Below are 27,883 nucleotides of genomic sequence, written 5' to 3'. Positions count from 1 at the left end.
TTTGCTAATGAAGTCTTTAGTGTCATGGAGGTACGATGGAAGTGTGAATACCAAGGGAAACAATGCTTCATCAATATATTTTGAAACATTTTCTAGTGGTGTTCCATTGAGTGTCACTATAGGTCTTCCATGTGGTCTTTTGGCATTTTCTTGTAATTTGGGCAAGAAATAGATGGTTGGCATTTTTGGAAATTTGACGAATAGATAATTATAATCATCATGATCAAGAATCCCTTTCTCTATCCAGTTTTGTAAAAGAATCATGAGTTTCTGATCAATCTCTGATGAAGGGTCATGGTCTAGTTTTTCATAGCAGCTGGTGTCAGACAGTTGTCTATTAGCTTCTTGTATATAATCTGCTTTGTTTCGGAGGACTATGTTGGTACCTATATCAGAAGCTTTGATGATGCAGTTCGGTAGATCGGCAAGTTCTTTGAGTGTGTCTGTTTCTTTTTTGGTAAAGTTATTCTTGAATCGGGCTGGCTGTTGTCTGGCCTTCTTCATATTTTATTTTATTTATTTATTTGGCATTTATATAGCATACAAAGCCTAGAGGCATCCAGGCGCTTTTTGCTTAAGAGATTGGTTACAATGTAAACTTGTAGCAGGAAGTTACAGTCAGTCATAGGCACATACAACACAATGGTAGTAGATGACAGGTTAGAGCATTATTTTACATTGTTTACATATCAACTGAAGCAGTAGGTAGTTGCACATATTATGAGAGTTACTAGTAGCATAGTGCAGCCGGTGAATAAATTACAACATACAAGGTATACAGACAATAATACAGAGGTGTCCTTGTTAGCCGCCTGTGAGAACCCTAAGCTTAAATTAGTTGTGATATTGGGTGAAAAGCCAGGTTTTAAGGCTTTTGCAGAAATACCATAAGAATGGGTCTGTCCTCAAGGCTAGGGACATGGAGTTCCAAGATTTGGCAGCAATCACTGGGAAGCTAGAGCCTCCCGCTTTTTGTCTGAATATGGGTATAGAAACTAGGCTGGCATAGGTCGATCGTGTATGTCTATTGGATTGGGTTTTTGATATTTGATTGATTAGGTATGCTGGGGCACAGTTGGAAAGGCATTTGTGTGTCAGTGAGAGGGTTTTGAATTTAATCCGATCTCGTACCGGTAGCCAGTGCATGCTACGTCTAGTTGACGAGATACGTTCATTTTTGGGTATGTTGAGTGCTGCTCTCATATCATTGTTTTGCACAACTTGTAATTTACTGATGTTGCAGCGATTGGAGCCTGCAAAAAGTTGCAGTAATCAATCCTGGATAGGATAAGTGCTTTTTCCAGCATGATGCATTTGTCAGAGGATAGCAAGAGTCTACTGGCTGTGATTAGTTTGGAAGTGTAGGCTGCTGAGGAGACTATGGCATTAACTTGCCCTGTTAGGATAAGTGCAGACTCAATGTAGACACCTAAAGTTGGTATGTCTTTCACTACATTTATGATGTTGCCGTCAATGTTGAAGGATTTGTAAAGTTGGGGTAGGTTGCTCAGTTTGGATTGGCTACCAATGATGAGTAATTCAGTGTTCTCATCATTGAGACATAACTCATTTTGCTGGGATGGTGAGGTACATTTTGTTTAGTGTATTAGAGTCAGATTCATATGGGCCAATGATAGGTAAAAGTATTTGGGTGTTGTCCGCGTAGTTTGCAGACGTGACACCCATTTTGTCTAAGCGATCAAAAAGAGGCTTAGTGAACACATTGTATAATGTAGGCAAAACACACTCACTGCGCAGGAAACTAGGGCTGGGTCGGCTGCTGAGGAGGGAGAGAAGACTCTCATTGTGCGGTTAGAGAGGATAGATGTGTTCCACTCTATGGCTTTAGGTGAGAATTGAGCAGCTAGTGCCAGGTGTTGGACAAGGATTTTGTGGTTAACCAGGTCGAATACTGCAGATAGGTCAAGTAGGAGGAGAATCGCTAGGTCCCCTTTGTCAATGATTTGGTCCATTTGGATTTTGAGATCCAAGAGTGCTGTTGGCCCGTGCAGAAGCCTGACTGTCTGACACCTAAAAGAGGTTATTAGATTCCAAGAATGTTTGTATTTGTAAGTAGGCTACTCTGTATAATATTTTCAGGAGAAATGTAACCCAGGTGATGGGTTGACAATTAGTGGGGATGTTCGGGTCCAGGGTCAGATGTTTAAGCAGTGGGAGTACTCAAGCTTCTTTTAGATAGTTAGGCACTTTGCTGGTGGCAAAGGAGTTATTGATTAGGGTGGTAATGAAGGGTGCTAGCTCGTTAACGCAGTCCTTAATCAGGGTGGCTGGACAGATGTCACCCTGACATCTTGTGGGCTTCAATCCTTCAATAATTATGATGGTATCTGTAGTGGACACGTGTGAAATCGAATTTGTGTGCAAGATGCTGAGAGCCTGTGACTGAGCTTACTGGAGAGGTGTCATAGGTGAGTTTGGTCTTCTTAGCTTCTATTGTGTTTTGGAGAAGGGTTATTTTATCTGCAAGGGCATTTTGGACTTTTGAGCACCACAGCTGATCATTGATACAGTGATTAGGGGTTGGGGCAGGCGATTCCAGCTCCCAAAGTATAGCGAAGAGTTCCCTAGAGCTGGAATGAGCACTCTTAATTCTTTGACTCTAAGAGTTCCCTTTGGCTTTGATGGTTGCTTCCTTGTATTCAGTAAATAAGGTGTAGAAGTGTGCCTTATTTGCGCTTGAGGGTGTTTTTTTTTCCAATTGCACTCGGCTGACCTTTTTTCTGAGCACAAGATTTTGAGGTTCGCAAAGAACCAAGGGTTAGCGTGAGCTATAGGTTTTGCTTTCCGGGTCTGCAATATCTAGAGATTGGGCAGGGAGGGATCTAGCATTGATGAGTGCTCCTTTCAAGTGTGTTGTAGTGTACATATGGTCAATGTCCTTAGTGTTAGTTTTCGAGAATTTAGTTTATTTAACTTTTTGTGGTGCAGGGGTTGGTCCAAGAGGATTGGGTATGTGTTGTGTACGCTCATAGGAGGAGAGTGACGTTTTTGGTAGAGGAGTGAGTGCGGGAGGCTAAGCATATATTTCTCAGGATGGTAGAGCATGGAATTGAGTGAGGAGGAGTGTGCAGTTTGTACCGCAGCTCAAGGTGGTCTGGGGTATTCTCATCAGAGGTTTGCAGTTGAGTGAAGGAGTGTAACTTCGGTAAGAGGTACGTTGGTGGAATAGAGTGTGAGTTTGGGTGCGCGGGTGCCATTTGTAGTCTCCTTGGGCTGCGGGGGAATAGTACTTCTCCTTAAAGTTAATTGTGAATCGCTAATTGCAGCAGGATGCCAGGTTAGGGTTATGGGAAGTTTCATACTGTAGAAGGTGGATGGGTTGGTCACATACACCTGGTTTCTTCTGGATTAGAGTGTGAGTCTTCGCTCAGGTACGTCTGAAGGGCGGCACGTCTGGAAATGTAGGCCTAAGGCAGGTAGGCTGAGTTGGGCTTATTTCAGAGGCTCACAGAGGAGCACACAAGCAGTGCGTCGGTGTAGCTAGGTTTAGAGGCAGACCATAGGTCTGAAATCAGCTGTGATTATATTCTTATACAGGCAATTAAAAAGTTAAATATGCGGGCACTATGGTGCGAACAAAGAGGCAGTTAAGTACAAATGCAGTACAGTGCGAGCCATGAACCAGTTAAATACAAATACAATATGCAGGCACTATGGTGCAAGCAAAGATGCAGTTAAATACAAAAGCAGTGCAGCACGAGCAATGAAGCAGCTAGATGCAAATACAATATGCGGGCACTATGAGGCAGTTTAATACGAATGCACTACAATGTTTGTGCTGTTATACAGAGAGACGCAGAGAGGTGGATAACATATGTTGTCTACTGGATCTGGGTAGATTATGAAGAGGAAAATCACATTTCAGTTACAGTTTGCCTTCACATAGACAGTGGTGTGGGGTGGCGTGCCGGCATTTACAGATTGGAAGGGTTGCAGTCTGATGCGTGGCAAAAGCTGGAGGCCGCACGACATCGGCGTTTGGCTCAGAGAGGAGCAGCGTTCGATAGGGTAGGTCTCAGTAATGAGAGTGTGACGTGAAGGCACAGTCTAGCTGGTCATGTACCAGGGGATTACAGTGGTTAGGTACGGCAATACAGTCACATACTAGATTAACTGGTTACTTACCCGAGTGTTCCAAGGTTGCAGTTCAGGCATACAGCGGCGTGGAGGAGGCGCACCTCCATGCTCTGACAGGCTCAGACAGGTGCCTTGAGCATGGGCCTTTGGTGGGGGCCAGCGTTCGCCTGCTGGCTCCGTGATTGAGAATGTTTGTACTGTTATACAGAGAGATGCAGAGAGGTGGAGAACATATGTAGTCTACTGGATCTGGATAGATTATGAATAGGAAAATCGCATTTTAGTTACAGTTTGCCTTCACATAGACAGTGGTGTGATGTGGCGTGCCGGCATTTACAGATTGGAAGGGTTGCAGTCTGATGCGTGGCGAAAGCTGGAGGCCGCACGACATAGGCGTTTGGCTCAGAGAGGAGCAGCGTTCGATAGGGTAGGTCTCAGTAATGAGAGTTTGACGTGAATGCACAGTCTAGCTGGTCATGTACCAGGGGATTACAGTGGTTAGGTACGGCAATACAGCTACGTACTAGATTAACCAGTTACTTAACCGAGTGTTCCAAGGTTGCAGTTCAGGCATACAGCGGCGTGGAGGAGGCACACCTCCATGCTCTGATAGGCTCAGACAGGGGCCTTGAGCATGGGCCTTTGGAGGGGGCCAGAGTTCGCCTGCCAACTCCCTGATTGGCCGGCGTAAAAGGCCAGGCAGCAATCAAAACAGCATAATGCTGTATTTTGAAAGCACTCCGGTGCTGGTAGGCATGGCGCCCATTTTGGAGAGGCTCTCTCCTTGTTAAGAATATATTGCATTTATCAGGCCAAATATGTAGATAGAAAAGGTCGCACACAGCACGTGGCAATGCATATATTCAAACATCATATCATGTATGACTAGATCTTGGAATGCTTCTATGTGTCCTCCCAGTTGGAAAACAGGGTTACATTTAGATTTGGTTTTTAATTTGCTTTTGGTGGCCCAGTTGGTGCTTTTTCCCCAATAAGTCAAAATCATTGAATGTAGCTGTATCGTCGATGGAAAGTTGAGATTCCAGATGGGCCAAGTTCATCAAAGTGTTGATCTTTTATAGCTACATCTGTCTTACCTTCCAAACGGTTTTAAATTTTGTGTTTTGGAGGATTTATGCTGAAGAACTTCTTGAGCCTGATCTTGCGCATTGATTGATCAAAGTCAATTCTCGTTTCTGAATAGTTGAAGTAAGCTGTAGGGCTAAAACTGAAGCCATATTCAAGAATTTTCTTTTGGTCTTCTGTGTGTATGTAGTTGGAAAGATTAACGATACATTTGTTTTCACCATCCATACTTAATTCGCTGTCTTTTTTCCAGAGCGAGTCTGCCTGGCTGTTGTCCAGATCGTGCGTGCTAATGCCTTTGTCCCTGCCTTGTTTTCGTTTTCCTGCTGGTCTGCCTCAGCCTCTCCCTCTTCCTCAATTAATTTTGATGCTGTTTCTGCCATCCAGCCCTAATAGCCTCATTTCTTCTAAACAATTCATCCATCTGGGTAAGGGTTCACTTTCACTGTTTGTGGCATCTGAATCTGAGGTTGTTACGATTTCACTGGAACTTGCTGCTGTACTGTCCTCATTAAAATTTTCAGACATTGTTGTGTCTCTTAATGAGTCAAAATGGCAAGTAAATGTATACCCTCAGCCTCTTTCGTAGTCTTCCTTATCTCTAAGAAACTTTCTCTTTTTTCTGAGTTTCATGTCATCTTGAAACCTTTTTAGACTTTCTTCTATGTTTCGTTTTAGTTTTTTCCCTTCTTCACTGTGGGTGATGTGTGACAGCAATTCAGTTACCTCTTCAATTGTTTTCAGGGTTTTTTGTCCATCTAAATGTGCATACTTAATAAGAATATTTAAGAAATTCACTGAGCATGGGGGTCATTACGAGGTTGGAGGTAACCATGGTGCTATTAGCGTCATGGCTACCTCCAAAACCTCACCGACACCGCCCTGGTGAATGGAGCTATTACCGCCCCATTCCAAGGTTGGCGGGGGCGGTAATTCTCCATTCACTAGGGCCCTTCCCCATTCCCATTTGAGCCCCAATAGGTCTCAATGGGAAGGGGGAAGGTGGTAATAACGGTACCGCAAATTGCGGTATAGTTATTAGCACTAAAGTCCCTTTGTGGGTCCCGTCCTAACACCTGGTAAAACCAGGCGTTAAGGGAGGACCCTCAAAGGGAAGTCGTAATAGACCGGTAAGGGATTACCGGTACCGGTGCCCTTACCGGTACAGGTAATCCCTTACTGCCCGAGTCGTAATGAGGCTCCATGTGTTGCTGGAATCAGCCCGTTCTCATAACATATATAGGTCTTGTTCGTTGAAGGAGGGAGCGATAAGGATCCTTAAGCCACGTGGAACTCTGCCCACGCCGATATAGTTCTGCAATTAATCTATGTATGTAAAGGTGGGATAGGATAGGAAGGATAGGATAGCCCAGGTACAATGCATTTGTATTTGTATCATAAGAAAGACAACGCAGCACAACATAGGTTTGAATCCTGATCCTGCGCTTGGAAACCAGTATTATAAATGAACAATAATATAAATAAATAAAATATATATGTATGTACGTATATACATATGTATGTATGTGATTTCTATAGTGTAAACCTATCTGGCAAGAATGCAGTGCTGTACAGCAACGAAAGGGGCAATGAATAGGCGGGTGGTAATAAGTGGGGATAGTTGATGGAGATGGCAGGCATATTGGGAAGAAGCGGCGTTTTAGACACGCCGTCGATCTTTTTAATCCGACGTGGTGTCCTTTGAGGAGTAAATGTTTCCGGTCCTTCCTGAAGGCAGGACGAGATGGGACGAGATGGGAACTCTGCGCATGACAGGACTTTTCTCTTTCTTGCAATTCTTGGATTCCAGCTTGGCAATTTCTCTTCTTGGACTTCTGCATTGGACACAGGACATGGTGAGTTTCCTTCGAGTGTGGGTGAGAGTGTGCCGTCCTCGCTGTTGCGTTGTACGTGGCAAAGGCTGTCTTGAAGCTGGTGGGGACCTTTGAGGGGCAGCTAGTGCAATTCCTGATTCGGGTGGATATTATCTGGTTGGATTCCTTCAGAACTGTAAAGTGGTAGAGTGAGGCATGCTGTGCGGCTCTCAGAGGGACCCGCGCGGAGATCAGGACACCTGCGAGTGTGGCATTACAGCCCTTCTGGTGCGAAAGGAACAAAGCTTTGGGTGCTACCTATAAAGTCTGTGGTGGAGATGAAGGGCTTGATTCTACGGTGAAGTGAATCCATCAGTTTAATTTCTGTCAGGCTTTAGTGCACTTGGTGGACCCCGTGAAGAGGATGAATGTGGTCTTCGTGGTGTCAAATTCAGGTACGCAGATGCCATGTAGCCCTTGATCAGGGAGAGTCTTTGTTTTAATTATTGGATGCCCTTGCCACAATTGCCCTTTAATTCAACACCTTTAATCAAAGGTGAAGGGCCTTTTAATGCTAGATATAACATTAGTTTATCCGAGAGCATGAAAGTGCCTCTGTGCTGATAAAATCATTATAGAAAGAACAACCAGGCCTGCACACCTTGGTTAAACAGTCATTCACTGCCAATAATACTGTTTTACTGAAGTAAAGGAGCCGCGAGGGAAATGTGCAATGTGCAAAATTACAGCACAGTTAAAAATGATAATTTAATGCACAATATCATTTTTGTGCAACATATTTACAAATCAAGCTATGGATGTTTAATTCACATGTCTGGTAATCCTTTAGTGTAAGCTTGGCTCACACCTTCTTCCTATCCAGGGCAAGTCCCCTTTCTACTCTCAGAGCACCGCCAAGTTAGCGCCCACTGGGAAGGAGTGAAGGGCCTTTTAGTTGGAAGGCATTACCATCAGGCTACTTAATTCTTGGGGCAATCTCCTAGTCAGGTTCCCCGACTTATACCTTAGCACACCAGTGTGAACAAGCCTATGTTCTCAAGAACAGGAAGGGGGAGGTCACCTTTGTGGGATCCACCGCATCCCCTCTGGTATGCAGATAGGAGCGTTGTTCAGTTCTGGGAGTTTAACGTCAGATCATGTATGTGCTGGTCCTGGAACTCTGACCTAGCAGGGATGTTCTTCAATAATCCCAAGTAGCCGGTTGCTTCTTTGAATGTTTCTTGTGAGATAAGCCTCCTCAGTATTTGAGGGCCATTCCTAACTGACGAGAGCTTACCCTTGAACTGAGGAGGAACTTCAAGAGTGACTGATTTCCGGAACCAGGTGTAAATTAACGGAATCATGGGACTGTCATAGCTTCTGGAAGTCTGTGTCATAAACTTGGCGAATCCGTGCGTGTTAGCTGCATTATCCTGCAGACTTCTCAGTGATGTTGGAAGAAAGCTTGACCCGCTTAAATGGAGAAGTTTCAGAGGCAGACAAATAGAAATTAGCTAAAAGGCCCCAACTTAAAAAAAATACAGAGGCGCTCCAAGTGAACCAATCACCTTGGTGGGAACACATGCATTTTGTTGAGTGTTGTTGTTTGGTCACTTGGCAGAGTCTTGTGGATCTGGAATAGTAAATGCCCATGTTATTTTCTGGTTAGTTGTGGAAAGAATTTCCATGATCCGGTGCTTTTTGCCAGAAGATACAGTATTGCTTGCTTTTTGTCAGAAGATACAGTATTGCTTGCTTTTTACCAGAAGATACAGTGTTGCTTGCTTTTTGCCAGAAGATGCAGTATTGCTTGCTTTTTGTCAGCAGATGCAGTATTGCTTGCTTTTTGTCAGAAGATGCAGTATTGCTTGCTTTTTGACGTGTTTCATTGGGGAAGCTCCCCAAGCCTCAGTGCTATTTTCTTTTTGCCGTGAGGAGGGCAAGCGTGTTATTTATTTGCTGATTGGAAGCTGTAGGAGTCCTTTTGTGACCCCAAGTTGCCGCCCACTGGAGAGGTATGCTTGCTGTTCGGTGGCATCAGCGTGTTCTTCAGACCTGTGAGATGTTTGAGTTGGTGGGTGAAGGTTGAGACTCATCAATGGCTGGGATTTGTATGGGGACGTGGTCAAGTTGCCTACTGTGTGTTATTTTGGTGTCCTTGTGGTATCCCGAGATCACGCCCTTTCTGTTCCTCTTACTCATCACTCTCTTCCTTCGCTCCACGCATCTGCCTGTTCTCTTTCACCTCCACTATTGACGATACTGTCACAGTGCTATCCTTCAACTCCTCTACACGTGACCCCTCTGTGCACGTGTTCCCAACAATATCCAGCATATATTCAAAGCACCTATGTCATACAAGCTGCGTCAGAGCACACTTTCCCTAGCTAACATTGACCTCATGGTGCTTTCCTGTTTGATCTCCAAAGACGCCCAACATTTAGGTCGGCTTGTGACGGCAGAGCTCAGACCTTTCAAATTGTCTATTAGCCTGTGGCGATAGCAGGGAGTAGCATAGTAATTATTCATGTAGCCCCACTAATGGGGTAACACAGTTCAGTGGGCGCATCCCGTTCTCTTTGAGAGAATGCTACAATGAGCACCATGTAGTTATGGAATTGGAATAGTTGAACCTTTACTTTGCAAAGCCACACAACTGCAGAGCAGTGGCAGCAAACACCATGTAAAAATCAAAATTTAAATACGCTGTAAACACTACAAAAATATTTGAATGTGAGGTTGTCACTGGAAAAACACACACAGTTGAAAAGTAAATGTTTTCGAAATGCCATTGTATGGTGGGCATTGAAAACCCCTCCCTGTGACCTAAGCATCCCCAGTGCTTTTATGGATCAGCACTAGAACAACCTTTTCAGAGGACCACAATGCTTCAGGGAACAGTTTTGATTCAAAGGAAACAGATGAACATTTTTTCAAAATCTTCTTTTGAAAGGTTTGCAGGGTTTTGTGTGGGATGAGTTTGACTTTAAACAACACAGTGCGAGTGAGTTGCCATGGTTATTGCAGTAGGAGTCTTTTTCCGGCCTGTGAACATCCCCCGCAGCGAACTGTGCACGCGCTGGAGCTGAATCCCAATGTTCCGCAGGCTGCACTCCACAGAACAGAGACCCGGCACAACCGAATACTAATGCTGCAAGCATTGCACTTATCAAGCTTTGGGCAAACTGCTCCCACCGTCCTGAAAATGCGCGGCACCCCAGTTGTTCAGACACAGCTGCCCCCCGAGGATGTTTTCATATTCCTAATAAGTCTGCCATCAACTTTTGAGTAGCATTTATTTGATCTGTTTTCACTGTTTTATGGATTTAGGGCCGATATTTTACCATTGATGTGTTTCACACACTTATGAGAACGTGCATGCCCCCCCCCTTGTGGGGTGAGATAGAAGCTGGTCGCGCCACATCTCCCTGCACTGATGTTGCTTCACTGGTTGCCGGGGAAACCGGGAGGTGATCTGAAACGGCTCTGCTCTGTTCACACTATTCATAATTTTCATAATGATCGGTTGTTCTGATATAGTTTCTTTGCCAACGCTGTACACAGTCTTTCTGTGGACTATGCTGCTTAACCTTTGATCCCAAATCGCCTGATCAAATTCCCCCTTGTCGGTGTAATGCAAACATTTGGGCGAGATCCGTTTATTCTCAGGTCTCTCCCAACTTCATTGGCCCCCTACCTAAAGAGAGACTTTTTAGCAACGGGCGGACAAGGTTGCTTCAGTGCCAAGAGTTCAGTTGAAGCCCTAGCTATCTTCCTCCATCATGCTTGCAGAAGGCTAGACTGATGATGCTGTATTGTTTCTTGATGCACACTACTCCTCTGGAAGACTAACCATAGGCATAGTCTCTAACAAGCTCCAAAAAATCCCTCAAAAACAGAGGTCATCCTTTTTGGCCCCAAAACTAGTCTGTGTAAACTATCAAAATGGCCCTTTGTCCAATTCTGTATGGCCTTCCCAATCTTTTGTACACCGGGGTTAAAAATCTGGGTTGCATCTGCCAATCCGCCCTGGATTGTGATTATCAGGTCAGGGAAATAGTGAAGTCTATCTACTCCGCCTTCGACCTCTGTGACCGATACTTTCTTTCATTCTGGAAAGAGACCCACCAGTAGTTGCTGGCCTATTGATGAATTCCAAATTATACTGTTGCAATGCGATCCTTGCATGGATAACGGGAAGGCAACGTGCCTGGTTACAAAAGGCACAAAATGCAGCTGTGAGAACTTTGTTCCATATCCCTAATTGTTCACCTATCTCACATCATCAGAAGGCGCTGCATTGGCTGCATGTACAACAGAGAATCATTTTTAAAATTCTCTGGGCCTCATTATGACTATGCCGGCCCGGTAGCAAAGTGCCAGTAGCTTACTGGCAGTTCTACATGCGGGTGCCTTTCTGCCCGCCAGGTCTGACGATGGCGGGCGGTAAGGCATCCGCTCGGAGACCTTGACGGATGTAGCGGCACTGTTGCACACAGTGCCGGTGCGTCCGTCCTCCCCATTCCCATTGAGTCCTAATGGACTCGAATGGAAATGGGGAGTCATTTTTTTCCGGTGCCTGGCTATGGGGAATTACCGGGACCGACAGGGCTGCAATGCCCTGGTAATTCACCATTGGCAGGTGCCGGAAAAAAACGTGCCATTTCTACCCACACAGCTACCGCCAGGGTCGTAATGAGGCCCTCTGTCTTCTTTTTAAGTGTCCTCACGGTCTTGCTCCAACTTTCCTCACGGCCACACTTGTATCCTATTGCCCAGCACGATCATTAGGATCTACTGATAAACGCCTTGAAGTAGTGGATGGTCTGGCACTTTGCGCACAGAGGTGACAGGCGCTTCTCGATCATGGGCCCTCGCTTATGGAATCCACTCCCCATTGTTCTCCGGACAAAGGATTCGTACTCATCATTTCGGAAATACTTCAAAGCTTCTCTCGTCCAATAACTTTTCGCACTGCTTTTGCCCACATAATCATGCCTTCCTGTCAAGGTCCGCTCCCCGATACAGTTTAGTCTGCCCAGTCCCCCCCCCCCGCTATATGTGCAGAGAATATGCGCATGATAAATACATTTCACAAATTCACATTTTTTCAAATTCCTAATAGGGTGAATCGTGTCTCTTTTGCTCCTGTGCTGAAAATATATTGTTCATGAAATAAAGAGAAAAGACACACGTGGTATACCCTAATAATCACGGTTCAAGTGTGTCCATATTTCCAACCTGCTCTTGTGTTCATTAGAGTTCCTATACCATCCACCTTATTATTTTGTGTGAGTGCTGTTGCCGACATCAGAACGTTGGAGCACCAATGAAAACAATCACTCAAAATCGCCACTAATTCAGAAACCGGTTGCTTGTTGCATGAGGAGAAATACAGTGTGTTAGTCCGAGGAAGATCCCCAAAAATAATGACCTTACAACATTGTATGAAGCCCACACAGATAAGACACTTCACTTTGCGACCAAGGAGGCCTTCAATACCTCTGGGGTCAGATAATATATTGTCAATTTCCTTAACTGGGCTGATATGTCTATAAAGTTGATATGTGCTGTGAAAATCAAAATGCATTCAATGTATATCACCAATGTATCATTGATTCCAAAAGGTGAAAGCTCCTCAAAGCTAATTCATTGACCATGAGTCTAACTCTTGATTGGGCTAAACGGGACATATTACTGACTCCGGGTGGATGGCTGCCCCATACTGTTAATTATATACATTAAAGCACTTTAATCTCATAACCTAGAGGATTACATTGGTGTAGCAAAGCTGAGCAGCCTTGCTGATTTCACAGGGCGCGCAGATTCGCAATGCCCCGCTGCTGTCCTAACCTGCCCTGCGTCGACGTCCTCTCCGCTCTCGGATTGAAATTGATAAAAGGCAGGTTAGCGCAGCAGGCAGTGTCAAGTAAGTGCTTGTCGGGAGCTGCCGCTGAGCCCTATGAGATCTTCGCATTATTGGTTGAGTTTCACTGCCTGCACAACCTCTCTTGCTTGGGTTATCAATGGGGCTCTCAGGGGGAATCTCTCATCCGTCAGACTACTTACTAGGTATGTTGAATTTCTGCCTACAGTATCTCTCGTTTAAGGCAAGATTGAATTTGATTTCAATAGCAGTCGACGGGTTTTAGGTTTCCGTCCTGCTGCCTGTCATGGCCATTTTCCATTACCTCACACATACTTTTCTCAGGATAAAAAAAAAAGGAGTAGGTTGGATAAATTATGAAGAAATTCTAATTAAGGAAACAGGATGGTTAAACGATGACAGTGTGCGGTGGGCTTTAGTGATACAGTCGCTGTTCGCCATCTGTGATCGCGCAGTTGCCGGTCTACTTCTGCGCGAGACTCTATGCGGTGAAAGCTTTCTTCCTAAGCGCTGTCATGGAGACATTCATTTCAGGGGCATGCCTGCGAATATTTGATGACCTAGCAGCAGGCAACTTTGTGCAGAATTTCATACCTTTAACGTCTGTCTATTACGGCCCGGAGGGATTAGCGGCTTTTCATGCGAAAGAATCTGTGGAGCATGCACTGTATGTCAAAAGGTTCAACATTTTCAGAGAAGATTGTTTGATAATCTGAATAAGTACTTCGTGCCCTTAGGTTCTAGAACTTTCTCGTGCACTGCGGCGTACTGATTATAGTGGGACAATGCAGAAAGCTTACGCAAGGGCATAACACTCGCCAGTGTAGTAAACAGATAGAAACAGGCGGACTACTTATAATTAGTAATTTCTTTTATTTTTTATTAAGCAGTTGTATGGCGCCTATACAGCAGAAAGGGTATCCAGTGATTCCATCGAATACAAAGCATTGAATGCAAAAGCATCGAATGCAAAAGCATCAAAAAATGCATTTTTTTTAAGGTAAAGGTTTTATTATTATTATAATGGGTTTTGAGGGGTAAACAACCAGAGGTTCGAGGGACCCCCCATTAAAAAAAATGAAAAAAAGAATGTTTTCGTTGCATTTTTTTAGATGCTTTTGCATTCAATGCTATCACTATAAGCCAGCAGAAAGTGTTACCAGGCACGACAAGGCAAGTGGGTAGAAGGGAACAGAGGCGGAAAAAGAACAATAACGTTCCTACTAGGCCTTGCGACATTCTGATCGTGCAAGTGCAGTAAACAAGAAGTGCAAGAGGGTGAGGTGTGGGTCAGGGTGAAGAGAAGGGGGATATTATATTAAGGAGGGGGATTTAGAAAGTTATGAAATAAGAAGTCTTTTCTAGAGATTATACTTTAAGAAAATGGTGGCCTACTTTAAACAGAGCTGTTGCACAATATGGTGCTAATGGTTCGAGTTGGTCAAAACGGTTTACTCCTTAAATGAGATGAAAGAAACAACCGATTAATTGGGGCGAAAATGGTTACATTTGGGGGTCCCATGGCACATAAAAACATTGGAAAAAACAATCATCCATGACCAAGAATTTAATAAACAAACCCAAACTCTTCTCAAACCCCATATATCAGATACAATAACAATCGGTTGTATCTGTCCCGAAACATATGGACGTTGGTGTGGTCATGAATTCATCAATGAAAATGAAAGTATCCGACCTACCACTAGATCCCTGCCCAGAGTCATACATCCAGGAATTTGAAAATGTCTGACTTATCCATTTCCTAGACTCAAGCAATTGCCTTCCTTCATGAGGAACGCACTGCACTGACTACCAAAAAGTGCTAGCCAACCACGGCTCCATCTCTGTTTTAGCATACATACGCGCAATCAGAGAAACAGACTTATCTGGGCAGCTTCACGAGGATGCAGAACACTACAACGTATCCCCTGGTAGTCGATCTCCCCCATACTGGTAGTGGAACAGTGACTTCACTAAATGACATCAGATTGGCCTCATTAATGGACACAGATCACTATGCAGTTCTGATTCCCTCTGCAACATGTGATATGTTAGACCCCGCGCAAAACAAAAAAGGTGATGGCTGAAAGGTTTGGAATTAATCCTAACCTCTAGCATTGCGCTGGACAACCATCCAGACCATCACCCCAAAAGGGGCAGTCCAGCCTGAACTGCTTGGTCACATACCTTCTGCACGAGACCACAAGCATCCCCAGACACGTTTCGTCCTTCTTGGGCCTCCGCAGTGAGCAGTAGCTTAGGTCTCCCGCCCCAACAGGCACGGGACCCACGTCTGGGCATACCCTTCCAACTCGAGGTGACTTATAGAGGTGATGGCTGCAATATTTGGAATTAATCCTGACCTCTGGCATTGCAATGGCGAAGACGAGTTAAAAAACAGTGGTGTGGAAGATTGACCAGAGCATTGCCTGGGGTTCAGATTTATTCAAAACAGTCCACCCATCACTTTTTTGGTTTCAGTTTGTCTCCCTGTGTGAGAGAGGGTGTGGGATGTTTTTACCCATGCATCCAAGCCCTACAATAAAACTGTGCAGTACTGGCATGGAAGACATCATGATGGCCAGAACTCCCCAGAGAGTGCACAGGGAAAACATGAAGAATAGGCTGCCACCCATTTTTGCCTATGTTGTGAGCACAGGAGGGCACTGCCTAAAACCACCATTTGGCTACACACACAGTAGCCTGAAACCATTGGGAATGGCAATGCTGATTGCCAAAAGCAACCCAGAGCTGTGGGGAATTCATTTTCTTAATCCCAAAAATGGTTGCATTACCAGTACTCACCACTATCAGAAAGCCGGCGTTTTAAAACCACCAGACTTTTGTGTAAAACTGAACAAATGAAACAAAACCAGACCAAGGAAAGACTTGCTAAGAGGTGGATACAATGTAAAACTATATTCTTAAATGACTTGAAGGGAGTAATTATTTAATGTACAGGTAAAAATTGTCAGTTTGATTTGAATGTAGAAAACTGGGAACAAAAAGTGACATTTAGCTGAAACCTGGCTTAATGAAACTGAATTCTGGCTGACAACTACTCCCGACAGGAGTTGAAACTGGATGCTCAGCTACTCTGCCCCTGGCCAAAAGGAGTTGTCACCTCTCTGATTAGATTAGGGGTGGAGCAGCTGGGGACTACAGGGGGTTGAACAAAGGCCTGTCCTGGACTCAGGCAAATGTTATATTGGGGGCGTCATAAAATAGCTTCCTCTTGGGAGAAACTGGGGGTCAGCTGTGCCTCTGTGAACAAGCTGGCTTGGGGGAAGTGGATAAACCAGTTATTCCACCATGTGATGTGGGAAGCCACACCCCTTTTTGACCAGAGCATAATTTTAAAAAGATAGATAACTCATAGTGCGGACTTGTCAGAATTATATAAGTAATATCATTATTTTTGTGATTTTTCTGTGAACATTTTGGTGTTAGGACCCTGTGGTGTATTCTGGGGGGCTGCTAGCGGAAAATAGGGTCTCACTCCAAATGTCTGCATGTTAAAAATCTGACACTTCATCAATTAATGTCAATACTCCCTGCGCACATGTGTGTAATTTTGGGTAAATGTCCGATATTGCAAAACCAGTTAAAAAGCGCAAAATGTTGTCATTTTTGAATGCAAGCCCCCAGGAAGATCAGAGGCGGACAAGCATGGACCATAAGGAATATATAATGTGCACATGTAATTTCAACAAATTGTATATCTGGGAAAGATGTATTTGAATCAAATATAGATTTGTGGGCAAACTGACCAGGGGAGGATCCTCTGACCCATAAACAGACCTCATCATGATGACAATCCATTTCCTTCCCCCAATCATGGGAGAGGGGAGAATTGGGCCAATGACAAGTAGAGAGGGGCAGGCTTAGCTAGGCCCAGGCACACACCCATTTTCAAAACACATAAAAAGAGACTGCTGGGACAGGTAGAGACATTCAATTCCATTTGCTGCGGAGCATGCTGACCGACGACTTCACATCCAGAGATCCAACACTTCCAAGCTAAACAGAGACTACAGAACTTTGAACCAAGAAGGCCCACTGCAAGCAAAAGTATTTGTCAACAGGCCTCAAAATCATTTGCAAACTATTCCACAGCCGGGCGAGCTGTCTGAATTCTTTTGCCAAGAACTCTTGCCAGTACCCAGAAAGCAGTGTTACATCCAGAATCCACTTGATCCGGACTGGAAAGCAGAGCAGTATCCAGAACCAGAGGCCGCTGAATCCAGAGAGGCTAGACCAGCAGAGCAGAGCTGACCCAGATCGCTGTGAGCAGAACCGGTGCCTGATTGACCCGCCAAGCAGACAGAACCGCAGCCGGACGTGTTGACCAGATCCGTGACGAGGCCTAGTTCAAATTTATATTGTGAGTACCTAGCAGAACTGTGCAGAACCAATCTCTTAGTTAAAATAATCTAATCCAAACTATTTTAACCTAAGTAGAACTGCCTCCTAGAAATCGTGTCATCTGTCATTTTTAAAGCTGCACAACTGTCACCTGTCAATTCTGCAGCTGCAAGCTGTCACCTGTCATTTTGAGTTTACTTTAAATCCGAAAAACTACCTTTATTTAATCGTCCGTATCTCTGGAACCGTTTGGGCTAGGAACGCGAATTTTGCCACGATTTGCGATTTGGCCTGATTTCTTTACCTGTAAAAAGATAGCAGCTTTTTGCTTTCCTTTGCTAAAATTCATTTGCCTCTTAATAACCATCCCTGAATCATTGCTAGAGTGAGCCTGAGCTCATCCCAAATATCTCTCACTCACCCTGAACCTCCTAAAGGGAATTAAAAGCATTTTCAGCATATTTCTCACTTCACTGCCACCACATTCAAAGCACTTGGGCCTGTGTTTTAAAACTCATACCTGTTTTCTCTAAGTTTGCTGGGGTGGGAATTGAATCTCGTATTGTATTTGATTGCATTCCTGAGAACTGTGTGTGTTACTTCCATCTCCTTGCATTGCATATAAGGGGGGTGGGGTGAATTGCCACCAGGGGAAAAGTGAACATATGATATCTTGTGAAACCATATCAGTTAGTTTCTGTACTGCATTTTCATTCAACATTGCATCCATTTGAAACCATAAAAGTATTTTTGCTACTTTATCCATCCTATACTAACACCTCATTGATTGTAAAGAAGTGTGCTAGTGCCAGATTACCCATTGTTGATCAACATCATATGTCTAAGTGTACTATCAGATATTAATTTATTATAAAGTGTGATATATATATATTGTTTAAATTCTCAAATAAACCTTTTAATTTGCAAAACAAACCTACTTCTTGGCTCAGTGGGGTCAGGGGGATTCTAAGAGGGGGGTGTTATACAAGGGTGGTCATCCAGAGTACTGAACTAGACATAAAAATACATTAATAAGGGTTTTCCTCAGCATCCCAGACTAGGCATTGACTTGGCTGTAGTGTTGATTGAATATCGCTTACAAAAGTGGGGGCTCGTCCGGGATATTCTGGGTTAGATTTACCATTTGTGCAGATTAATACAGTGTGCCAACGGACCAGATACACATATCCGGTTAGATCACCACGCTGTTTTACACTGTGAAAGCACCCCTCAAAGGAACGCTCTAAGGAAACGGTCTGTTTTGCAAAATAAAATACAAACTTCTGTAAGTCAGGAAGGAACTCAAATTCCAGAATGACGACCTTGGTAGATATGAAAATAGCCAGAGAGCACTTCTTACATAAGCTATTTGTGAGAGGTGAGTGGACTCATCAGGACCAGACGGTCTGGCTGCAGGCAATCGCGCAACAGGTCACGGAAACAGGGTCAGATAAATGGAGAGATCAGGGTCCATTACATGTGGCCCTGAGTGAATTATACATGGCGCCTAAAGTTAAAGATGAACACGACAAGATGGTTAGGATAGCGGCATATTTGTATCTATATATGGGAGCCATGCAGGACAAATGTGCTGAAGGCCAAGATCTGGCAAGTAGGCAACAGCTGGCGTTAGAAAAAGCCCAATCTGACCTGGTCTCTTCTGAGCAGAGGCTGCAGAGGAGCCAGGAGTCAGAAAATGATAGTAGGCAGTATATCATTAAAATAAAAGAGGACATGGATAGACTGCAACAGGAGAAGGCTGACCAGGATACCAAATGTCTGGCCTTGCAGAAGGAGTACCAAGAAGGTTTGGACTCCCTTCTGCAGAGCCAGAAAAAGCTGGAGCAACAACTGGACTTCAACAGGGCATGCACAGAGCAGGTAGCCACCCTGCAAATTTGATTAGACAGAGAGAAAGAGGAAAGCAATAAATTGATTGTGAAAGACCTGGATACCCAGGCAGAGTTTGATCAGGAGCGCCAGAAAGCTGGTGTTTTCCAAAGGCAAAGGGACGACCTGGCAGCACGGATGCAGGCTCTTAGTCAGGAAAGGGATACCTTAGGCCAGGAAGTTTGCCACTTAAAAAGGAAAATGGAAGAAAAACACTTGGCCCTCCAGGGACTGGGTGACCTCCAAAAAGAACACCAGAACTTGTTAGAACACACCAGGAAGGTGGAGGATGCTCTGGCAAGAAAGGAGCAGGCCAATAGGGACACAGCTCAGGAGGTAACCCTCCTGCAGCAGAGACTGGCCCAGTACTCCAGGACCAATCAGGAGGCACAGAGAGAAAATAAGGCTCTCTGTCAGCACAATGATAGGCTCCAGCGACAGGTAGCGATGCAGGAGAGACTGATAGAGTCTAGTAAGGCCTTAACTGAGGAACTGAAAGCGCAGGCTCTTGCATTGGAACAGGAAGCAGGGGCGGATAGAGATGAGGATCGCTGGGAAAGAGAAACTCCTGAGCATAACCTCAGGAGCCCTAGTACCAGAGGCCTTCATCTCTCCCAGTCCCTGGACTCTGCCACCCCCATGTCCCCTCGCGCACATGAGCCCAGGGCCACGGGGATGGCAGATTACTATCCAGCTAGAAGTATGGGGCTCATAGGCCAGTACCTCCCAGGAATGGATGGGCAGGTATTGTGATTCCTGCCTTCCTGCCTTGCATTTTTGCCCGTGAAGTATTGAACTGTGTTGATTTCGTAACCTGCCTATCTTTTTCTCTCCCATCCTAACTAATATTAGAGTGTCATCTAGGTTGAGGTATACACCTCTGTCTGAAAATAAGTGGTACCGGTAGAACCTAGACGAAATATTACTAGGGGGATTGATTGTTTCTTCTTCGTAGAGTAATTGTGTTTGATTTGTTTGCCGTGAATTTGCATAGTGTTTTCCACAGATGTTTCGTTATAAATAAATACCTTAATATCTTTACACTAAGCCTCGTTGCGTGTTTGCTTGTCTTGCTGTGAAGAATTGCCCTATTTTGTATACTCCACATACTGCTCAGCTCTTCTTGAGGGAAGTCTGACTGCTCAGCCACAGCTACCAAGTGAATCTGTGTGGTACAGACTGCTACCAAGTGGGTTCACCGCCAAACACCTGTAGTCCTAAATCTTTTGCAGTGGTCCCAGAGGGAACTGCACAGGTTTCCGCCTAACACCTGACAACATCAGCTAAAAGCACACCACGCTGCAAGACCCATGTGGGTGACATAGTCAACGAAAACCCACAAGTTTTTTTAAAAGTTATTAAAAATGCAAAGGAAAGGATTTCAAAGGATGAAATGCTATCAGTAGGCACTTCCTTACCCTTAAGCGCATCTTTAAGCGTAACACCTATCCCCTCACCACCCCTTGTTCCTACATGAGGAAGTGATAAACTCTTGGGGGAATTTCGTCAAAACAAAGGGCGAAGCTGCGATAAGACATGCTTCGGTTAAAAACAGCATGTGTAATTTGTATTCCCCTATAAAATCTCTAAAGAATGAGGGAAGGGGGGAATATAATTCAACCGCGCAGTAGAGACCAGAACCCTGACTAGTCGTGATCCAAAAGTCAGATTTATGGGGCAGAACTTTCTTTAGGTCACCTCAAAAGTTGCTTAAAGTTGGCGTAACGGAGATCTCTTACCCATGTGTTTTGGTTGTGGAAAATGTGGTGTCTTCTGAAAATAGGAATATATTTAACATCAACAAATACCAGGCTGGATGGCTGACTATGCAAAAAAGGTCTGAATTTAAATTTCTGCTCCTAGTTTGCAAATCTATCCATGGAAATGCACCACCCTATCTATCCTCATCTATCCAACTCTACAAGGCTGGTCGTAATCTCCGCTCTCGACTTTGCAGGACTTTTCTGGAACTTGCAGGGTCTTTGCGCAGGTCCAGCACACCTCTGTGAGCAGTCGAGGGCCTTGCACCAGACTCCAAGCAGAGTGTGGGACCAGCCTGCACAGTGAATTAAATAGGGGCGCAGCATGCATAATAGATGCAAAATACCCAGAATTCATGCAGAATGAAGAAGAACAAGGCGTAATGTGAGTGTGTCGAGGGAACGACCAGCACAAGGAAATCACACGCCCAGCACTATGAGAAATGAAGCGTATTCATGGAACTGACCGTGCAACATCAAGTCGGGGGAATCAGCATGAAAAGCTCCTGAGCACACCGCCATGTGAAAGCAGGCGGAAAGCCCCACGCACATAGGAATCACTGCACAAAGGTATGGCCTGATCAGGAATTTAGGGGTGCATGCACACATTTGAACAGCCGATTGCAGTTAGGGGTGTGCATAGGCAGAGAAGTGAGGTGCAGCCATAGTTTACGGGGGTTTGCACGCAGATTGAGCAGATATTTACCTGAGTTACAGAAATTGGTATGCATGTTGTCGGGTGCTAGTTACAGTTATGGGGGACTCCACACAGTGTCGCTGAGGTGCGGGCTTGGTTGCGGGAGACCCAACGCAGTATTACCAGGGTGCATGAGTTTGCAGCCGAGGAGATCGCTAAGGCAGTTGTATGTGGCTGGTTTTGCAGTGGTGTTCCGGACGCGACTTGGTCATAGGGTTACTTAGCGGGATTCAATCCATGAATACGCAGAGCACGCACAACATTATCTGCGAGCAGTACGCGCAAAGTCGTTCTCGGCACGGGGACTTTGCAGGATCAATGTGCACTTTTCCATGAATCGGCCCATAGTGTCTTTGTCTTATTAGATGTTGACACAGCACAAATTGGTCATTGTTCCAACAGATCTGCCAATAATATACCAAGAGATTGATTGTGTCTTTGTCCACTTAGATAAGTAAGGATGTGAGTCATTGCTTCCCCGTCGCGATCTGTTGAGTGTTACTGGTGTTCTATAAATAAGGATGTGAGATATTGCGTCGCCTTCGCGATATATTGAGTGTTACTGATGTTCTATAAATAAGGATGTGAGGTATTGCGTCGCCGTTGCGATATATTGAGTGTTACTGATGTTCTATAAATAAGGATGTGAGGTATTGTGTCGCCGTCGTGATCTGTTGAGTGTTACTGATGTTCTATAAATAAGGATGTGAGGTATTGCGTCGCCGTCGCGATCTGTTGAGTGTTACTGATGTTCTATAAATAAGGATGTGAGGTATTGCGTCGCCGTCGCGATCTGTTGAGTGTTACTGATGTTCTATAAATAAGGATGTGAGGTATTGCGTCGCCGTCGCGATCTGTTGAGTGTTACTGATGTTCTATAAATAAGGATGTGAGGTATTGCATCGCCGTCGCAATCTGTTGAGTGTTCCTGATATTCTATAAAGGAAAACATCCAATTCATAAATTCGCGATTCGGCTACACAGACACATTTGCATAAACAACTTGATCGCCCAATGGATGAAACCGACCATAGGGAGAATTCTGCATGGGAATTCTTCCCAGTTCAGTGCCATTTCCAACAGGGTATGTGCTGTTTTATGGGTCCCTACGCCTGCTCATTAATGGGACAAACAGCTGCTTTCTACAAAATGTACCAGTGTGTCACCTTGAAACAAACTTTAACATGCATTTACATTAAAACATCTAGTTTTCAGCGCAGCCTGCGCATGCTGGAGCATGACCGTTTGGGCTACAATATTTGCTAGTGGCTAGTTGTGACAAAGACTGTAGAATGTGCTGTGGTCTTTGCCAACTCTACTTTCAAATGTCTACATTTGACAAGGCAAAAACGACCAAATTCACTGATATGTATTGAGGGGAAGTGGAATTTGTGACTTGACCTTAAATCCGTTCAATTAGGCTCATTAAAAGACAGAACCTACACAAGAAAGAATGACGTTTCATAAATGTCATAAACGTTGACTTTCGAAGATCCAATTCAAACAGAGAAAAGTCTTCCTTTTAACACTCCGCCCACTCCAGCACACGTAGCAGTCACCAATTAATGTGCATGCATTTTATTATTTGCAAACTAACTTAGCAACAATAGTTTTACAAGGGTAGCGGGCGCCCCTTTCTCGGAAGAACAGACATGATAACCTGTTCAGTGGTTATTAACCACTTGAGAGTTCGCAGCCACTGCTTTTACTCACTGTGCCTTTCACAGATGGGAAATATCCATTTGCATATCAGTCTTTGTCCTGCCCTGGGGCAGTCCAGCACCGAAATACAATGGCAATTCCAATCTGAACGAGAGTACCACCAGCAACCCCATACACGTGTTTCACCCTTGTTGGGGATCATCAGTGAGGTGAAGCTGATGCCTCTCTAAGCACAGTGAGAGGGAGACCACGTCTGGTTGCCCCCAGGAGACCTAGGGTTACCAATCCCAGGTTCCTTAAAAAATAGTTTTACAAGGGTAGCGGGCGCCCCTCTCTCGGAAGAACAGACATGATAACCTGTTCAGTGGTTATTAACCACTTGAGAGTTCGCAGCCACTGCTTTTACTCACTGTGCCTTTCACAGATGGGAAATATCCATTTGCATATCAGTCTTTGTCCTGCCATGGGGCAGTCCAGCACCGAAATACAATGGCAATTCCAATCTGAACGAGAGTACCACCAGCAACCCCATACACGTGTTTCACCCTTGTTGGGGATCATCAGTGAGGTGAAGCTGATGCCTCTCTAAGCACAGTGAGAGGGAGACCACGTCTGGTTGCCCCCAGGAGACCTAGGGTTACCAATCCCAGGTTCCTTAAAAAATAGTTTTACAAGGGTAGCGGGCGCCCCTTTCTCGGAAGAACAGACATGATAACCTGTTCAGTGGTTATTAACCACTTGAGAGTTCGCAGCCACTGCTTTTACTCACTGTGCCTTTCACAGATGGGAAATATCCATTTGCATATCAGTCTTTGTCCTGCCCTGGGGCAGTCCAGCACCGAAATACAATGGCAATTCCAATCTGATCTCACTGTGCTTAGAGAGGCATCAGCTTCACCTCACTGATGATCCCCAACAAGGGTGAAACACGTGTATGGGGTTGCTGGTGGTACTCTCGTTCAGATTGGAATTGCCATTGTATTTCGGTGCTGGACTGCCCCTGGGCAGGACAAAGACTGATATGCAAATGGATATTTCCCATCTGTGAAAGGCACAGTGAGTAAAAGCAGTGGCTGCGAACTCTCAAGTGGTTAATAACCACTGAACAGGTTATCATGTCTGTTCTTGCGAGAGAGGGGCGCCCGCTACCTTTGTAAAACTATTTTTTAAGGAACCTGGGATTGGTAACCCTAGGTCTCCTGGGGGCAACCAGACGTGGTCTCCCTCTCACTGTGCTTAGAGAGGCATCAGCTACACCTCACTGATGATCCCCAACAAGGGTGAAACACGTGTATGGGGTTGCTGGTGGTACTCTCGTTCAGATTGGAATTGCCATTGTATTTCGGTGCTGGACTGCCCCTGGGCAGGACAAAGACTGATATGCAAATGGATATTTCCCATCTGTGAAAGGCACAGTGAGTAAAAGCAGTGGCTGCGAACTCTCAAGTGGTTAATAACCACTGAACAGGTTATCATGTCTGTTCTTGCGAGAGAGGGACGCCCGCTACCTTTGTAAAACTATTTTTTAAGGAACCTGGGATTGGTAACCCTAGGTCTCCTGGGGGCAACCAGACGTGGTCTCCCTCTCACTGTGCTTAGAGAGGCATCAGCTTCACCTCACTGATGATCCCCAACAAGGGTGAAACACGTGTATGGGGTTGCTGGTGGTACTCTCGTTCAGATTGGAATTGCCATTGTATTTCGGTGCTGGACTGCCCCTGGGCAGGACAAAGACTGATATGCAAATGGATATTTCCCATCTGTGAAAGGCACAGTGAGTAAAAGCAGTGGCTGCGAACTCTCAAGTGGTTAATAACCACTGAACAGGTTATCATGTCTGTTCTTGCGAGAGAGGGGCGCCCGCTACCTTTGTAAAACTATTTTTTAAGGAACCTGGGATTGGTAACCCTAGGTCTCCTGGGGGCAACCAGACGTGGTCTCCCTCTCACTGTGCTTAGAGAGGCATCAGCTTCACCTCACTGATGATCCCCAACAAGGGTGAAACACGTGTATGGGGTTGCTGGTGGTACTCTCGTTCAGATTGGAATTGCCATTGTATTTCGGTGCTGGACTGCCCCTGGGCAGGACAAAGACTGATATGCAAATGGATATTTCCCATCTGTGAAAGGCACAGTGAGTAAAAGCAGTGGCTGCGAACTCTCAAGTGGTTAATAACCACTGAACAGTTTATCATGTCTGTTCTTGCGAGAGAGGGGCGCCCGCTACCTTTGTAAAACTATTTTTTAAGGAACCTGGGATTGGTAACCCTAGGTCTCCTGGGGGCAACCAGACGTGGTCTCCCTCTCACTGTGCTTAGAGAGGCATCAGCTTCACCTCACTGATGATCCCCAACAAGGGTGAAACACGTGTATGGGGTTGCTGGTGGTACTCTCGTTCAGATTGGAATTGCCATTGTATTTCGGTGCTGGACTGCCCCTGGGCAGGACAAAGACTGATATGCAAATGGATATTTCCCATCTGTGAAAGGCACAGTGAGTAAAAGCAGTGGCTGCGAACTCTCAAGTGGTTAATAACCACTGAACAGGTTATCATGTCTGTTCTTGCGAGAGAGGGGCGCCCGCTACCTTTGTAAAACTAACTTAGCAACAAGAAATAGAAAGCTGTTTTCCAAGAATGCACTTTTTATGGTGACTTTAGGAAGATATATGTCACGTCTTAAACAAATCACATTAGCGCTGTGTGTAACATCAGGCCGAATTACAAAGACATGTTTCACCAATTCCAAGTGTATGGCTGACGGCAATTTGCACCCTACTGCTAGGTGTTCACGCTACGTTTAGCAAGGTTTTCTTTTTAGGAAGTTTGTAATTGGAAATTGGAAACTACAGGCCCTAGAAAGGACACCTGGGTAAAATGTAGCCAGATCTTAATAAGAGCAGTCACACATAGAGGTATGGGGCAAATGAGCACAAGTGAAATATTTTGCACTGATCAATAATATTTATGTAATCCGCCAGTCATTCTAAGTCTAATAATGTGATGGCATGTACAGTGAATCCCGCCCCTATCATGGCGCTCTTTCGGCCCAATTCGCTGTTTGTGTCTCCATTTGTCTTGGTCAAATGAAAAGATGCTCACAGATGGGTCTTCAGGAATTCACAGTGTAATGGTCACATTTCAATGCACACTCCACCCTCCACTGCACAGTGGCACAGATCTAGGTGCCAGAGGGTTTTCTTTATATTTGTGCATGAATTCCATATGTCTTATTCACAAAAGAGATGCATACAAAATAATGAGGGGATATTGCAGCCTTAAGCAACATGGCAAGTGCAGAGGAATGCACAATGTGTGTGCCATATGCAAAGACATCTCAGATGTGCAATCATTCATTCAGAAATAGTAGGGCATATTTACAGAAGAACAGGGTGAAGCATCGGGAGTGATATGTGAGCTGCAAAAGACATTTAAATAATTAATATTTAAAAATGGCACCCTTAATAATCAAAATAAATATACTCATATTTACAGTAAAAGTAACGCCAAACATAGGGAAACGGTGTTCAGACTTTGGGATTAGAGAATAGATTTGCAAACTGTGGCACATTTAAACTTTTATATTCTCATTGAAGACCTCGAACACAATTTACCTGGAGTGCACCGATCATCACAGTCATTGCTTTAGTTCGATGTTCACCAGCCTTTCTTTGGATCGCTTTTTTCTCCTCTCCTCATGTTATCATGTCCATCAGAAGTCACTCCAAAGAGAAAATGTGTGCCTTGTCGCTAGAGTGAGAACAGAATCCTGATGACCGATTCGGATCCCTCTTTTCCTCCTTTCCTAGATCCCTCTCCGGGCGGATTGTGGGCGGAGTCTGGTGGTTCTTCACTTTAATCATCATCTCTTCCTACACGGCCAATCTGGCTGCGTTCCTCACCGTGGAGAGGATGGTGTCTCCCATCGAAAGTGCAGAGGATCTCGCCAAACAGACAGAAATCGCCTACGGCACCTTGGACTCCGGATCCACCAAGGAATTTTTTAGGGTAAGTGGTCTCTGTTATATAAAAACACTGCATCGCTTTCCTATATGGGGTCACAAATGTTATTGCGGTTATTAATTTAATTTCCGACAGAGCATAGGCTCAGGAGGTCTTCTGGAAATGATAGTTTGAAGTGCAAAAATACAACCCTGTGGAAAATATCATTAAAATGTAAAAGTGCAGTAGTAGGCTCTGAACCACAAGACATGTCTTTATGTATTAATTTCCGACAGAGCATAGGCTCAGGAGGTCTTCTGTGCAATAGTAGGCTCTGAACCACAAGACATGTCTTTATGTATTGATTTCCGACAGAGCATAGGCTCAGGAGGTCTTCTGTGCAATAGTAGGCTCTGAACCACAAGACATGTCTTTATGTATTGATTTCCGACAGAGCATAGGCTCAGGAGGTCTTCTGTGCAATAGTAGGCTCTGAACCACAAGACATGTCTTTATGTATTAATTTCCGACAGAGCATAGGCTCAGGAGGTCTTCTGTGCAATAGTAGGCTCTGAACCACAAGACATGTCTTTATGTATTAATTTCCGACAGAGCATAGGCTCAGGAGGTCTTCTGTGCAATAGTAGGCTCTGAACCACAAGACATGTCTTTATGTATTAATTTC

General features: G+C 44.7%; 1 protein-coding gene across 3 annotated transcripts in view; it reads left to right on the top strand.

Moving 5' to 3' along the window:
* Positions 1 to 27,883, top strand: part of GRIA3 (glutamate ionotropic receptor AMPA type subunit 3) — a 1,487,966-nt gene that overhangs the window by 1,082,996 nt on the left and 377,087 nt on the right. For all 3 annotated transcript variants that reach the window (XR_011274156.1, XM_069612673.1, XM_069612674.1), the window contains exon 12: positions 27,066 to 27,264. Coding sequence is in view for 2 of the 3 variants with exons in the window: in XM_069612673.1 (XP_069468774.1) it covers positions 27,066 to 27,264 (199 nt within the window). In the remaining variant the exon portion in view is untranslated. The remainder of the gene's footprint in view (positions 1 to 27,065; positions 27,265 to 27,883) is intronic.

This window comes from Ambystoma mexicanum, chromosome 5p, assembly GCF_040938575.1.
Source record: "Ambystoma mexicanum isolate Mex_15411 chromosome 5p, UKY_AmexF1_1, whole genome shotgun sequence".
NCBI classification, from domain to species: Eukaryota; Metazoa; Chordata; class Amphibia; order Caudata; family Ambystomatidae; genus Ambystoma; species Ambystoma mexicanum.
This window is presented reverse-complemented; position numbering and strand designations above follow the sequence as displayed.